This window comes from Adiantum capillus-veneris, chromosome 15 (assembly GCF_014529385.1).
Source record: "Adiantum capillus-veneris isolate H3 chromosome 15, ASM1452938v2, whole genome shotgun sequence".
Taxonomy (NCBI): Eukaryota; Viridiplantae; Streptophyta; class Polypodiopsida; order Polypodiales; family Pteridaceae; genus Adiantum; species Adiantum capillus-veneris.
The window spans coordinates 134,339,258-134,353,066 of NC_140945.1; the positions used below are offsets into that span (position 1 = coordinate 134,339,258).

The 13,809-nt window shown below is 44.3% G+C and overlaps 1 protein-coding gene across 1 annotated transcript in view; it reads left to right on the top strand.

Moving 5' to 3' along the window:
* The first annotated feature begins 3,937 nt into the window (after positions 1-3,937).
* TBL13 (TRICHOME BIREFRINGENCE-LIKE 13) overlaps positions 3,938-13,809 on the top strand; it is a 39,198-nt gene continuing 29,326 nt past the window's right edge. Inside the window, exons 1-2 of the mRNA XM_086483738.1 lie at positions 3,938-4,565; positions 5,632-5,809. Of these exons, the coding sequence (XP_086339864.1) occupies positions 4,052-4,565; positions 5,632-5,809 (692 nt within the window). The 5' untranslated portion in view covers positions 3,938-4,051. The remainder of the gene's footprint in view (positions 4,566-5,631; positions 5,810-13,809) is intronic.

The window sequence follows — 13,809 nt, forward strand, 5'->3', positions numbered from 1 at the left end:
GAGCAGTGTCCTGTGATCCAACCATAGCTACGCTTCACAGTGGTTTACTTTCCTGGGAAAAATTCGGCAGAGTTTCCCCTGTAAACTGACCTCTGAACCAATATCAACCTGTCAAATGAACCAAGAAAGCTTCAGATTCTGCATAAATTTCGGCAGAGTCTCCTTTGTAAAATGGCTCTGGTGTACTAAAAAAACAGCTCAAAAAACACTGTCTCTGTGACACTGTAAGCTGCGGGTAAATCTGTCTTGCAGGTGTACTATCTCTCACTGTCCTGTCACTGTCCTGTAAGCATAGATTGTGACAATGCCTCAACGGCAGTAAAGCAAAGATGCAATCCCAACTCTCTAACTCACAGTCAATACATCCTAGCTGCCTATCTAAGGGTGCTCGAGGGATCGCTCCAAGACCTGTATCACCGAAAGGATCTCAACATTTGAGAATCCCCCAGCACAATAAAACCTCACTCGACCCTGAATAAAGGCTGCAGTAAATCTGACAGTACATAGACTTCCTACAAAGTCATACATCCACAAATTTCCCACTGTATGCTGTAACCGCTGCGGCGGTTGTTTGCTACGTGACTCACAGCCAGCAAACCCTCAACAGACATACATCATCTCTGACAATACATCCCATGTGGAAGTACCTGCAATGTCAGGATGAAATCTGGAATATCAAGCAGCAAACACAAGCTACCTGATGAACTAGTGGCTGTCGCCTACAGTCTGTGTGTAGATGCGCCCGTGTCGTATGTGACACGCCTCCAAGAACTGTGAGCCGCCCTTCTATGTGTAGATAGCCACAAATCAACACTCTGGGAGTGTCGATATCCTCAACACCTGCAGTCGTAGGCCAAAAACCCCAAATTTGCAGAGTCGGATCTGCACCCACCGAGACCACGTAGTCGAAAATGGCCTGCGCAGACCTTTGTCGAAGCCGAACGGTGGCCGAGATGACCTCAGGATGAATTTCTGACAACACCAAGCCCTTCGGGCTGACCCACGAGATTTGGGACCGTGTCTTTGCCTGTCGAATTTCACTCCAATCTGAGCTGGTGTCTCTAGCCTCCTGCAGTGCTGCCCCGAGCCTCGATCTGAGCTCTGATACCAGTTGAAGGAGTACGAGCGGAAGTGTGACGCGAGAGAGAGTGCGAGAAGAAAAGCACGACGATATGGTGAACTCGCTCTACTGTAATGTGTAGAGCATAGTGAGTTCTTATTAGGTTTTAACAAAAGAATATGTGTACATACCTGGCGGCCCGCCCACTTACCTGGGCGACCACATTGGGCTTTATACCCCAACAAGAAGGGGGGGGAGAGAGAGAGAGAGAGAGAGAGAGAGAGAGAGAGAGAGAGAGATCTACATCGGCTTACAAGACGATGAATAACTTTGCAAAAGTAAATTAGCCCTCGACTAACCATCTCAACATGAATTTGTTTGCAAATGTCGTTGAGACGTGTTGCGAAGGACAAACGGACTCAATGATAGTGGCACATGCAATGATAAAAAACACAAAAGGGACGTACGACATCCCAACTAAGCAAAGTTCATGCGAGTTTTGTAGGGCAACAAAGAGGTGCAGGGTGACCCATAGCCCCAACAACACATAGAGAGAGAGAGAGAGAGAGAGAGAGAGAGAGAGAGAGAGAGAGAGAGAGAGAGAGAGAGAGAGAGAGAGAGACTCTCCCTCCCTCCCTCTCTCTCTCTCTCTCTCTCTCTCTCTGCCTCTTCCTCTCCCTATAGCCCCATTACCTCTTCACCTCAACCCCCCTCAGACAGCTCATCTTCTCAGCTCTCACAGGCCAACCTTTGACATCCACCAACCCCCCTCTTATTAAGCCACATGGCGTGCCTAAATGTCGATCTCCTTAATAGAGTAGATAGCTAGATACTAGTGGGCTTGCATTCAAACAATTTCATTACTTCTCCATGAACATAAATCCTCTCACCTCTTTTGTGTGTGTGTGTGTGTGTGTGTGTGTGTGTGTGAGAGAGAGAGAGAGAGAGAGAGAGAGAGAGAGAGAGAGAGAGAATGTGACTGATGATAGTATGGTGTGGCATCTTCAAACCCACTGGTTAATAAGTGTTACACTCACACATGACCGCACAAACTTTGATAAATAAAACATGCTAGATAAGTGGATATATGCACATCATAATAGCTATTATGGGCACCATGTACACACAAATTTAAGGGATGCCTGGAAACATGAATTCAACAAAACCAAAATGTATAGCTACTTCTAGAAGATACAAATACACACATGCTCACAGCTCAATAGAAATCTGAAAAAGTTAAGCCATTTATAATCATAAACTGAGCGCATATATTCATCAATGTAAATATGAATGTGCTCATTTAATTTGACAAAGAGTGTTGCTTTAACCCATAGGACTTTCTCCTAATGTGCAAGCATTCAAGAAGTCATACGTATCTATACTAACATAATATGGCGGAAGTGGGAGCCCTTTACACGTGTCGACATCTACGAGTTGAAGGCTAAAGTCCAAAAATAAGACAAGCTCGAGAGAGAGAGAGAGAGAGAGAGAGAGAGAGAGAGAGAGAGAGAGAGAGGCCGTCGAAGGCGGCCGACCGTACTATGTATAATTAAGGTCCTCTATCAAGGTTTATCTTCAGGCACATTCAGGTTCGAAAAAGATTACATTTACATATGAAGAGAACTCTCATATTGGAAATATTGGAAGAGCATTGGAAAGGTAGATACATGTTGCTATTACAACACCTGTGCCTGAACATCAATGCATTAACATGTTAACATGAAAATTAGGAGTAAAGTAAGAAATTGAAGGCCAAAAATATGGGGATCCAGCAACAGTACTATATTAAGAACTGCTATACTTGTTCGTCCATCCATAGGTTATTATAATAGCAAGTAGCAAAACTAGAGCTCATTAGGGTTGGTGCACATCAAAAGACATACCACGATGTCTGTGAGTGGATAGAGGACGACTTGAAAGGTCAAGGCAGGTAGGTAATGAGTGGGAGCACATGAAAGGTGGTGTGGAAGAGGCACGATAGCTAATGCGGAAGCATCATGGCATCATTTTCATCATCTTGAGTATGTTGAATAAGCAGCATCTATAGTACGTCCAAGCCACCACTATCACCTCCTCTGCTCATACTACATCTGCCCAGTACCCTGATGGCACCAACCCCTCCTCCTCCTGAAGGCTCTCTCCAAGGTTGCACCAACGTAGCTTCCCCAAACAGGCAGGGGATGGGATTTTGAAATGCTTATTTGTTCATACTAAGTTCTCTAGGTACTTGCTCATGGGAAAGAGAATGTTGGGGGAAGAATGAAGAACGATGGCAGGTGGGTGGCAATAATACACCGCTCCTCTCAGAAACAATTTCAAAATAATAAATAAATAAAGTGTAGTGGGCAACGGGCAACATTGGATGCAACGATCACCTGCAACCTACCCATGTCAATCACACCATCCTCCGTGGCCACTAGCACCTCAAGATTGAGATGAAGAGGCATTTAGAGCCACGTGGCGGCCTTCTGGTATGAATCTCACAAACCGTAACTCTTGCTTCCCCTGCGGGGCCCTGCCCTACCTCTCTCTCTCTTCCTACCTACTACATGAAGCGCTCTCTCTCTCTCTCTCTCTCTCTCTCTCTCTTTGTGGTGCCTCTTTACCTCCTGGCAATCCCCCCCCCCCCCCCCCCCCCCCCCCCCAAGGTGCCTCTTCAACTCCCCATTTCTGCGTCCAAGTTTTTGAATGTCCACCACCTCAGGCATGCTTGTTGAGTCATGTGGCAGGCCTCTCTCGGCTCACAATTTTTGCAACCCCTGTTCTTTAGCCACGTGGTGAGCCTGAAAATGGTTCTGGGATAGTAGTAGAGTAGAATAGATGACCTTAAATGGCTTGAAACAAAACTTCTTACGGAAGCTTTACACCCCATGTCCAACATGTGAAACGTACCTTACTGGTGATGCTAAACCCGACAAAAATGTAATTAGTTATTTCTGTCCCGATTATTCGGCAGCTGTAGGACACCTCTACTGATCGAAGAAGGGCGGGATGGCCGCTCACAAGCTTACTGCCATCAGAGTGATGCCGAGCAAAGATAGCGGTAGGAGGCAGCAACAGCTCCTTAGACTTTGCAGCGCGTTCCCTCCCTTTCTCTTTGCCTGCGTCGCTCTTTGGTTTTTCGCCTTCCTCTTCCATCATTCTACCCGACAACTCATTCAAACATCAGAGTCCGTTATTGTAAAGCAGCCATCAGATCAACTCAAGGAAAGTGGTGCCCATGAAGACCTGGGGGCTTTTAATTTGAAGCAAAATTCTACACCACTTGAACCAGAGAGGAAAGACCCAACTTGTGATTTTTCCAAGGGGAAATGGGTTCGCGATAGGCACAGAAAGCCCGCATACGATGAAAGTTGTGGTGACATCTTCAAAGGTTGGAATTGTTTGCGCAACAACAAGTCCAATGCCAAAGATATTTTAGCCTGGAGATGGCAGCCATTGCAGTGTGATATGCCTCAAATGAATGCCACTCTCTTCTTGGAGTTTTTCAAGAACAAGAGGATTGGTAAGCTTCTCGTTTCATTTCAGCTTGCCTTGTGTCATTTCATGTCATCTGACAGCAAGTATTCTAAGCATGATGCTCGGTGAGATAACACTCCGTTCGGAACTCAATTTTGAAACACTTTGAGAACAATGCTGGATGGACGGATGCTCCAGCCTTCTTGATATCTTTTTGAGTGGTGAAACTTTTGCTCAAGAAAACATACACTTGGTCCTGTTTTAAGGAGTTTGGGGACTTGGGGTGTTGTGTTATCGCTAGTATAGGGGTAGGGACTGTTATTGGTATGGGATATGAGCGTATACAAGTGAATTTAGGTTGCATCAGGGGGCCTCTGGTTGATACAAAACATGTCCTAATTTCCCATGCTATGAACATATTATGCAGGGATTGTAGTAAATTTGAAGGCAATTCTTCTTTTTCATATTGCATCAAGCATGGTGGTTAGCGTTTACAGCAAATGATGAGTGAAGGAGCATTTTAATGATAATGTGGTACAAGGGGTTTATTCATGACTAGCAACTTAGCCATTTCTTTTGATGCCATTTTTTGAACCCCAGGTTTTCAGGATTGGCTCTGGTCTCAAAAGCCCCATTGCTGCCATTCCAATTGGTTATTTGTTACTATGTCTTTAGAGTTCTTCAAGTCATACGCTAGGCTTGATTTGTTGAGTGCTTTATAAGCGCTAGCATTGATCAGATCATATTTGTCTGCCCCAACCATTCTTCCCTCATTCCTACAGCTGGATTATTATGAAAGATTTAGGCTGGTGTTATATGTTTGGTTTAATCATTTTGCGTTTGTCTCAGGCTAATTATAACAGCAACTAATTAGAATCAAATGCAGTTGTGCTTGATTTGCTGTGAGAATGAGGTTGAGTGTGATGCCAAATTCCAAGAAGGTTGCAATTTAAATTGCAGACATCAACTGTAACTTGCACTTCATTGGTTTTATTTTTGGGTTAAAAGGATTCTTCTATTTCATAGTGTCTTTTTGTTGATTGTATTTTTAGCTTCTTGTGATGAGTGGTATGTCCTGTCAGTGCAACCGATTTATACTGTTTTTGTTGCAGGGTTTGTTGGTGATTCTCTCAATAGAAACATGTACGTTTCATTTGTATGCTCTTTAAAAGAAGCTTCTCATAAAGTAAGGAAGTGGCGTCCAGTCGGAGCTGACAAAGCGCTGACATTTTTGGATTATAACCTTACAGTAGCATACCATCGCACAAATTTACTAGCTCGCTATGGACAGTAAGAACCTTTAGTTCTCTGCTGTTCTGTATGGATCTACCTTGGATTTGTTTGAGAGTTCATTGTATGGAAATGGATGGCTTGTTGATTCTTGTTATATCTTCATATTGTCACTCTTATATGGAAGCTAGCTGCTAGACATTAACTTTTAACACGTGTGATTAACCTGAAAAGCAGGCCAGTCAAGCACTCAAAGGAACAAGTAAAGAGGGTTACTGCTTGAAGTAAACATCTTGGATCTTCCTTGGAATCCAATGAAAGGCTTGTTGCTTCCTTTGAGGTGTTCATTGGTTTGACATAGTACTTGAGACACAGATTGATAACATGAGCTAACAAATGTATGACCCTACGCTTTTTGTAAGGCCAGTTGCAAGGCATCAACCTTAGCCATGATCACATGCGATCGAGTTTATATGGAGCATCAGAAGCAGATAACGATTTGTGCTAATCATGCAAGTTGTTGGGATTTAGCCTTGACTTGGACTTGCCCAATGATTCTCTTTGAGCAAGGTTAAGCCAAGATTGGGAGCCAAGGTTCCACTTCCTCGGGGCACCCGTGATGTGTGAGCCTTATTCTATGATACAGGGAAACTTCGAGATTACAATGAAGAGTAGGCTGTAGAGTTGAACACAACTTTTGCATCCTTTCTTCAATTTGTGCTAAAAGATTATCTGGTACATTGGCTTGAGCTTGCACAATGCTTTTCTTAGGTGTAGGTAAGGTCTTACTTCCTTTGGAGTATAAGCTATGATAGCTGTTAGGCCATTTAAGATCCCGAGAAAGAGCAGGTTACAGCGCTAAAAATGTTTTTTGCATCGTCTCGTCATATCTGTTTCTCTGTCAGACATTATTTTAAAGAGGATAGTCAGATACTTGTACACATGCAGGTGATAGACTTGTTTGGGCTCCACTTTTTGTGCATTTCTTTCATACAAGAAAGTAATTTTAGAATATTGGTACCCTACTCAAAGGAAGATACAAGTTCTAATGGCCACAAATTAGCACTTTAACCAAACGGAATATATTTGTACTAATCATTTATCTCTTGGGACGGGAAGAACCCTCTTTTATAAAAGGTGAATCTGCGTTTATCCAAGACTTATGTAGGTATATTGAAACAGGCTTGTGCCCGTAGAACATGCGATGAAACTCGATAACAAATTTCAAACTCAGTAATTATGTGAACTTGATTCAGCGAAAACCTTCAAAAACACCTGAAAACATTTGTACATAATTGTCAAGAGGAGTGGAGTTCTTCGTTGAGATAGATGGCCTTTGAAACAACCGTTCTAGGCAGTATTTCTTTTTTGCATTAAATCCATGATTAAGTACAAAGGCTCTTTACCCTTTGAGAAAGGTCTCATTGCACTATGTGAACAACTAGGCACGTTTGTGCAACTAAAGTGTGTTGACCATAGCTGAGGGCACAAGCAGTGGTATGGGTATGTATGCTGGCAGGTCCATGGCAAAGGGCTAAAGCAAGTTTGAAAGACCTGGGCAGGCAGGTGATATTGGTTATGTATGTCTAATGTGGTTTTTTAGGCTGCAAGGGCTCCACATGGGTATGGCAGGTGAAGGTGTCCGAAGTGTTGTTTTTTTGCCTTGAAATGTAGTGCTGGAGATGCTGTGTGAGCTGGTCAAGACGGCTCATCAAACAAAGCTACGGAGTGGAAGCTATGACAACTTGAAGGTTAAAGTGATTTGCAGGTCCGTACCGGATTGGTCAGTTGCAGATGAAGGATCACAACTGAAGTGGATGCATGGGCTGAAGTGCTCATTATATGGTGCATGCGGTCCGATCGGATCGACGATCGGAGTCCTGGTTGTCAAGATATTGTCAGCTAAAGTTTCACCGAGAGCCAATTTTGTGCTAGTTCGGCCGCCTCGATCGGGGTGCCATCTGAGGGTTTTGGAGCCTCGCCAGGGTTTGTATGCAAAATATGCGGTATGTGAAGACCACAGGAGTTGACGGCATGTCAATCGGAATCCGGACGGGCAAGATATTGAAGATCAAAGTCGACGACAGTTGCCAGCCGGGTAGTATCAGACGATTTTTTACCATTTTGGCGAGTGTCGCTCGAGGGCCCGAGAAGATCGAAATGCGGCGGAAATCTTGTGCAAAGGAGTCGGCAAATCGGGGATTCGATGGGGCTTGACGGCTTGAGCACATGATTTATGAGCAAGAACTCTGAAGGGGAAAAAAGTTGACTCTGAAAATTTTGTGGAGCTCTTGAGGAGCTTGGCCATGGAGCCTTTTGAGCAAGCGCCGAGTGCGTGGGCATGGTGGCGTGCGACGCTGCCAGTGGTGATGGTGATTGTCGTCAGCAGCTTTGTGGTGGTTGTCTGTTGTTGTTTTGTTGAGCGGCGATGTGGTGGATCCGCCTGGGGTTTGTTCTCCTATCCTACTTCCGCTGCACATTACATAGCATGGTCATATTTGGACAACTCTAGTCTAAACTGACCTTGTCTTATCCGGCTTGAGTTGGTTTGGTCTGGTTTGATCCAATCTTATGTTGAAGCGTCAAAAGTTCGTCCACACTCGATGCAAGGTTTTTAAGAGAATTCAGCACACTATCTTTAAAAGTTCCTCCACGTGGTCTACTTTGAAGAGACCTCACTAAACTTACAAAAAAGTGGCTTTATAAGTTGCTTTTTGAAGCAACGAAGTAATTTAAGAGGCCAATGTTGGAAAGGGGGAAAGGGGAACACACCCAACACACAACAAAAATGCCTCTATAGCCCAGGGTTTCTACATTAACCCCATCCACTAGAAAACACATCAAAACTGCACACCTCCGCATACAAATCACGGTCTGCACGCATATCAACAAATGCACGTTTTGCACAATCGACAGATAGCATATCACCCTAATTTTGCCTGTTTCTAGCAATCTCACAACACATCTCTCTCTCTCTCTCTCTCTCTCTCTCTCTCTCTCTCTCTCTCTCTCTCTCCCACACGGTACACAGATGGCACGGGGGGCACACACCACGCACACCGGCACCATACACCTTGGAGTAGAGCAAAGACGAGAAGGGGGGAAGAAACGGCATAGAATTTGGCAATGAACTGCTTCATCTTCGACAAGAAAACACCATATACAATTGGTCACAAGCCGGCTTCGTTGACACGGCCTTGACGAGCGTAAAGAACACCTTCGGCATCCCTAGTCTTCTTCTTCGGGGAGCTCTCCTCGTTGAAAGCTCGAGAACTTCCTCCTGTTTTCCAAAAAAACCTCCGTATTGCAAAAAAAATGGCCCCTTCAAGGCGTGTGGAATCTCGGCTTTTTTGCCGACTGTTTCTATTTTTAACTAATCTCTATCTGTGGACCTTCTCTTGCTATTCTCAGATACTTGGGCTCCAAGGCACGTAGGAGTTTCAGTGCGTACCCAAGGTTCCTTTTACTTCATGAGAGATGTGAAAAGACTTGAGAGAAAAGAGAGAATGATACCGAGTGAAGAGTGATAGAGAGAGGGAGAGAGAAAACTGGCACCAGGTGGGGTTTTAAACCCCCCTCTAAGGGCCCCCTTCTCTATCGCTAGAGAGGTATTTGCTTTAGATTGCACAAATGCTGATACAATGGTACTAGATGCTGAGATGCTGATGGGAACTTGATGTGGATGCTTGGTTCTGTGAGGCCAAGGGCTGAAATGAAAAAAACGCTAATGGGATTGATGGGATTTGCGAACGATGATGAGGCTATGGCTAATGCTGATGTCAGCGATGGGTTGAAAACTGAAAAACGCTGGGCTGATTTGGGGCTTAATTTGAATCTAGGCTTATCCTGGATTCATCTAGGTATATGATCTGGGGCTAAATTTGAATGAGGTGGAATCTGAAAACGCTGGTCTGATCTGAGACTGAATCTGAAAACGCTAATCTGAGCTGAGGCTGGATTTGAAAACGCTGATTTAAGTCTGAATCTGAAAACACTGATTTGATCTGAGGCTGAAGCTGAAAACGCTGATCTGATATGAGGCTGAATCTCAAAACGCTGGGTTGATCTGAAAACTGAAAATGCAAGAGGTGCTGAGGTAGTGTGGGTAGTGGTACTTGTACTGAGGGTACTGACTTATGGTTGAGAAGTGACCCCTAGCCTCTAGGGTCACTTATATATCGGATAAAAGCTGGGTCGGGCAATGCGACTTAAAATCCCACGATTTCTAAAATGATGCGTTGATGAACTACGTATAAGAGGTGATTCACATGCAGATAAATACCTAGGCTGAGTACTAATGCAACTTTATGGGAACACTTTCCAATGCCTACACGTAGTAGCCACTGGCTATGCTCATGTGCAAGGAGTGGGTATGCAACTAATTTAAAGTGCTTGGACATGCTTGTCCCGCGTGTACAGGCTCACAAGGGTGCTAGAACACTTCCTAGGCTATCCCAAACCCTACAAATAGGAGTTAGCTTGTCCTCATACACATAGGGTTAGATGTGCACGTGACATGCTAGTTGATGAGTGCACATGAGACTAGATGTGTAATCATCAATCGTGGATATATTTCCCTTGAAAGAGAGTAATTACCCTCAATTGCACCTATCAAACCAAAGAAAGGATCAGGAGTCACTGATGCTCTTGTTGAATTTATGCATTTCATGTGAATGCGCCCAATTTTTCAGCCTATTTTTATGTATTTGACTCTATTTTTTTTGGCCTGGCTCGGGCAACTTTCTATGGGAAGTATATAAGGGCCTATAGGGCTATCACTTTGTATCCATATGGCACTTGCATGGTGCACATCGAGGATATGCTGCAAAAGCATGTTTGCATCAAGGCATCTACAATGCTGTGGTTTTGGAACTGCAATTGGTTGTGTGCAAGGGGTTGTGGATTGCACCTCAAATGGAATTCGGATCTCCTAATCACAGGAGGTCATATGTTCGGTGCTTCGACGATGGATTATGATGCTATTCCGACAGCTCTATGGCCCATGCTCATCGTCATGTCAAAAAGACAATACATGATATGACATGAAGCAAGAGGATCCGTGAACATAGCTCAACATTTTAGATCGAACAACTCATCTTGAGCCAATGATGGTACAATTCATTCATATGTCAATCACTAGACACCCAATGTGGTTAGGCATTTTATATCAAACCATACAAATGTATCGATCTACTTTTGGTGAGACAGAATGCTGCAAACATTCATCTCTCAAAACTCTTATCAAATAGAAAAATCTTTCACTACTTACTATGACATGTTGGTGATGCGACTCTATGAAGAGAAGAGGATTGAGCACAAGAAGCGCAACAGATGGTGCTCATGGAGCTGGCAAGAGGAGTATCAAATAGGGTAGTGAGGAGCCAAGAATAGTGGATTAAAGTCTGAGGTTGAGACCGTGTGATTTGCACTGTAAACCCCGCCACAAATCACGACAGAAAATCCGGTAGAAAATGCAAAGTAGTACAGATTGGTAGCTTTTTGTATTGGGAAAGCTCTTTGGAGCGTTGGTAACTTAAGCGGTTGACTTTGAAGCTTTTGGATCAAGATATAAAAGCAAATACTGTTCAGCCTCTTTTTAGAAGAGATTTTAAATTTGCTTTTGTAAACGGAAAGTGCCTTTAAAACAAGGCGTGGCCTTAGAAAATCTAGAAGGTTCTAGAAGTAGCAAGAAGAATCTAGAAGCTTAAGGAAGAACCTTGAAGGTTCTAAAAGAACTAGATGTCAGGCGCAGTGGAATTGAAACGATGATAAGATCTAGACTTTACCCCACAAATCTTTATTTCTTTCCTTGCTTGAATGTGTGCTACTTAACATGAATGATGGTTCCTTATATATATATATATATATATATATATATATATATATAGAGAGAGAGAGAGAGAGAGAGAGAGAGAGAGAGAGAGAGAGAGAGAGAGATTATATTATCGTCCATAGAGGTTATATATGATTTATGGGACCAAAAACAAAACATTTCAATAGATCGGGCTATCATATACATCTCAGTTGAGGACTGAGGGTTCAACGAGGGGTTAAAAAAAAAGAACAAGGACAAACCTAAGAAGGGGCAAGTGAGAGGGAGGCCAGCTTAGGAGTTCGAAACTCCTGGATAATGGCTTTAGCTCCTCGATACACTGCCCATTTTCCTGCCGCACGTGCTTCACGTATCTTTTGAAGTTCTACCTTTTTTTGTTTGAGTTGAGCGGGTGTAAGATCTTTTGCAAACCAAAATCTAGTGTCTTTGAGAAGCCTTGATTGTTGAAGGAGTTTGATTCGATCCGCTTTAGTCTTGAGAGTGAGGATGGCATGGTTGGTTCGGTGCTCGTTTGTAACAATGGTGATTGACTCTTCATCCCATTGTACAATGGGGAGTGCTGCTTGAATTCGAGGAAGGGCCTTATCGAATTCGGCGTCCCCCTTCCCTTTCCAATCGATTGGGAGCCCACCAATGTGAACATTGAGGGCAATGTCCTCGTTGTTGTTGTTCGTATAGCGTGGATGCCACACGGTCGTCAATCTTGCGAGAAACAACGTCATTCACTAGTCTTGACCTCCTTTGTAAGCCCAGTCCTCATCCTATCAATGGCCTTCTTCACCATCTCAGCGGTGAAAAAGCACATGTGTGTGGGCATAGCTCGGGGGGGGGGGGGGGGGGTCTCGAGAAGAGGCGGCCGGCCAAGAACTTTGTATAGAGATGACGCATATTAGCCCCAAGCCTCTGTTGAAGTAATGGCAGGGAGGAGTGCTCATGAAAGAGTCGCCATGCCTCACTTGAGTCTTCACTTAAGAATAGTTGATATAGATCCTGCTCTAGTCAAGCCAAAAATGCCCTCTTCTATTGCCACACTAGGCGTCGGAAGGCTATCTGTGACTGTCTATGAGTGGTGTCCCCCAAAAGCACCTCCCTCTGAAGCCTGGCTTTCGTCTCACGCACTCCTCATCATACCAGCGGTTTTGGGACATGCTCCCAGAACGTCGTCTCTGCTCAGGTTGGGTGTGTGGGTATGCATCTGCTAATGCACCATGTAATGTTTGTGTCAGTATAGTAGTAAGCTCCTCCAGAGGTCGCCCTGGCTCCTCAGTGCACATGCGTCTGTGGATCCCATCTATTAGACAGAGTCAGTCTCTTGTGTAAAGGTGTAGCGTGTAGGGGCTGCTATCCATGGTACGTGTGCTACACTAAACTGGATGGTCATCAACACAAGGGCATGATCTACTGCCAGACCAACAGGTCCAGGTCCTGAGGTCTGAGATAAAGCTCGGCTGTGCCATGACATAATCTACCGTGCTGGTTCCATGTCTGTGTGGAAAGCATGTAAAACCTCCTGCAGCAGGAAATCTCTGTAGGCCATTCAAAATGGCTAATCCATGTGCAGTCCCCATGTCTATTAAGTGCTTCCATACTCAATATGCTCCACATCTTGTGATATTCTAGATAGGCCCATTTCTGCAACATCTAGCTCCCTCAACATCTCCTCTGAAGTATCATAAAATACTGTTTGGTGATGGGCAGTCCTAGCATTGAAGTCCCCCAGGATGATAATGTCACCATCCCTAGAGAACTCCCATATGTCATCATCCAAAATAGAAAAGGGAGACTGTCCTCTAGGTGGTGCATATACTGACGTACTTGGAGGAAAGTAGCAAATAGCAATTAGAGGTATCTGCCTGTCTCTGCCCTCAGTCTCACCCATATGTACCTAGCTTGTTCATCCCTACGGGCTATATGTATTAATGACTGCAACTCCTCCCTGAATAAGACTGCCACTCCCCTTGAGCCTCGTCCTCTGTGCTCTGATCGAGTTTCTTATCTGCAAGCTTTCTCCCATTGTATCCGCTGACATGTGGCATAGACTGCCCAGGGGCGTGATGTGTCTCAAAATAGTAGATGATGTCCCTCCCAGTGAAACTATCCTGAAAAGCACCCACATCAAGGCGTAGAGATCTGTAAGGTGCAGCGGAAGTGAATGTTGCTATTGCTCAAGATGAGTGCTCCGAATTGTGCTCAAGGGTTCCTTTTACTTACGGAAGGGAGAGCCTTC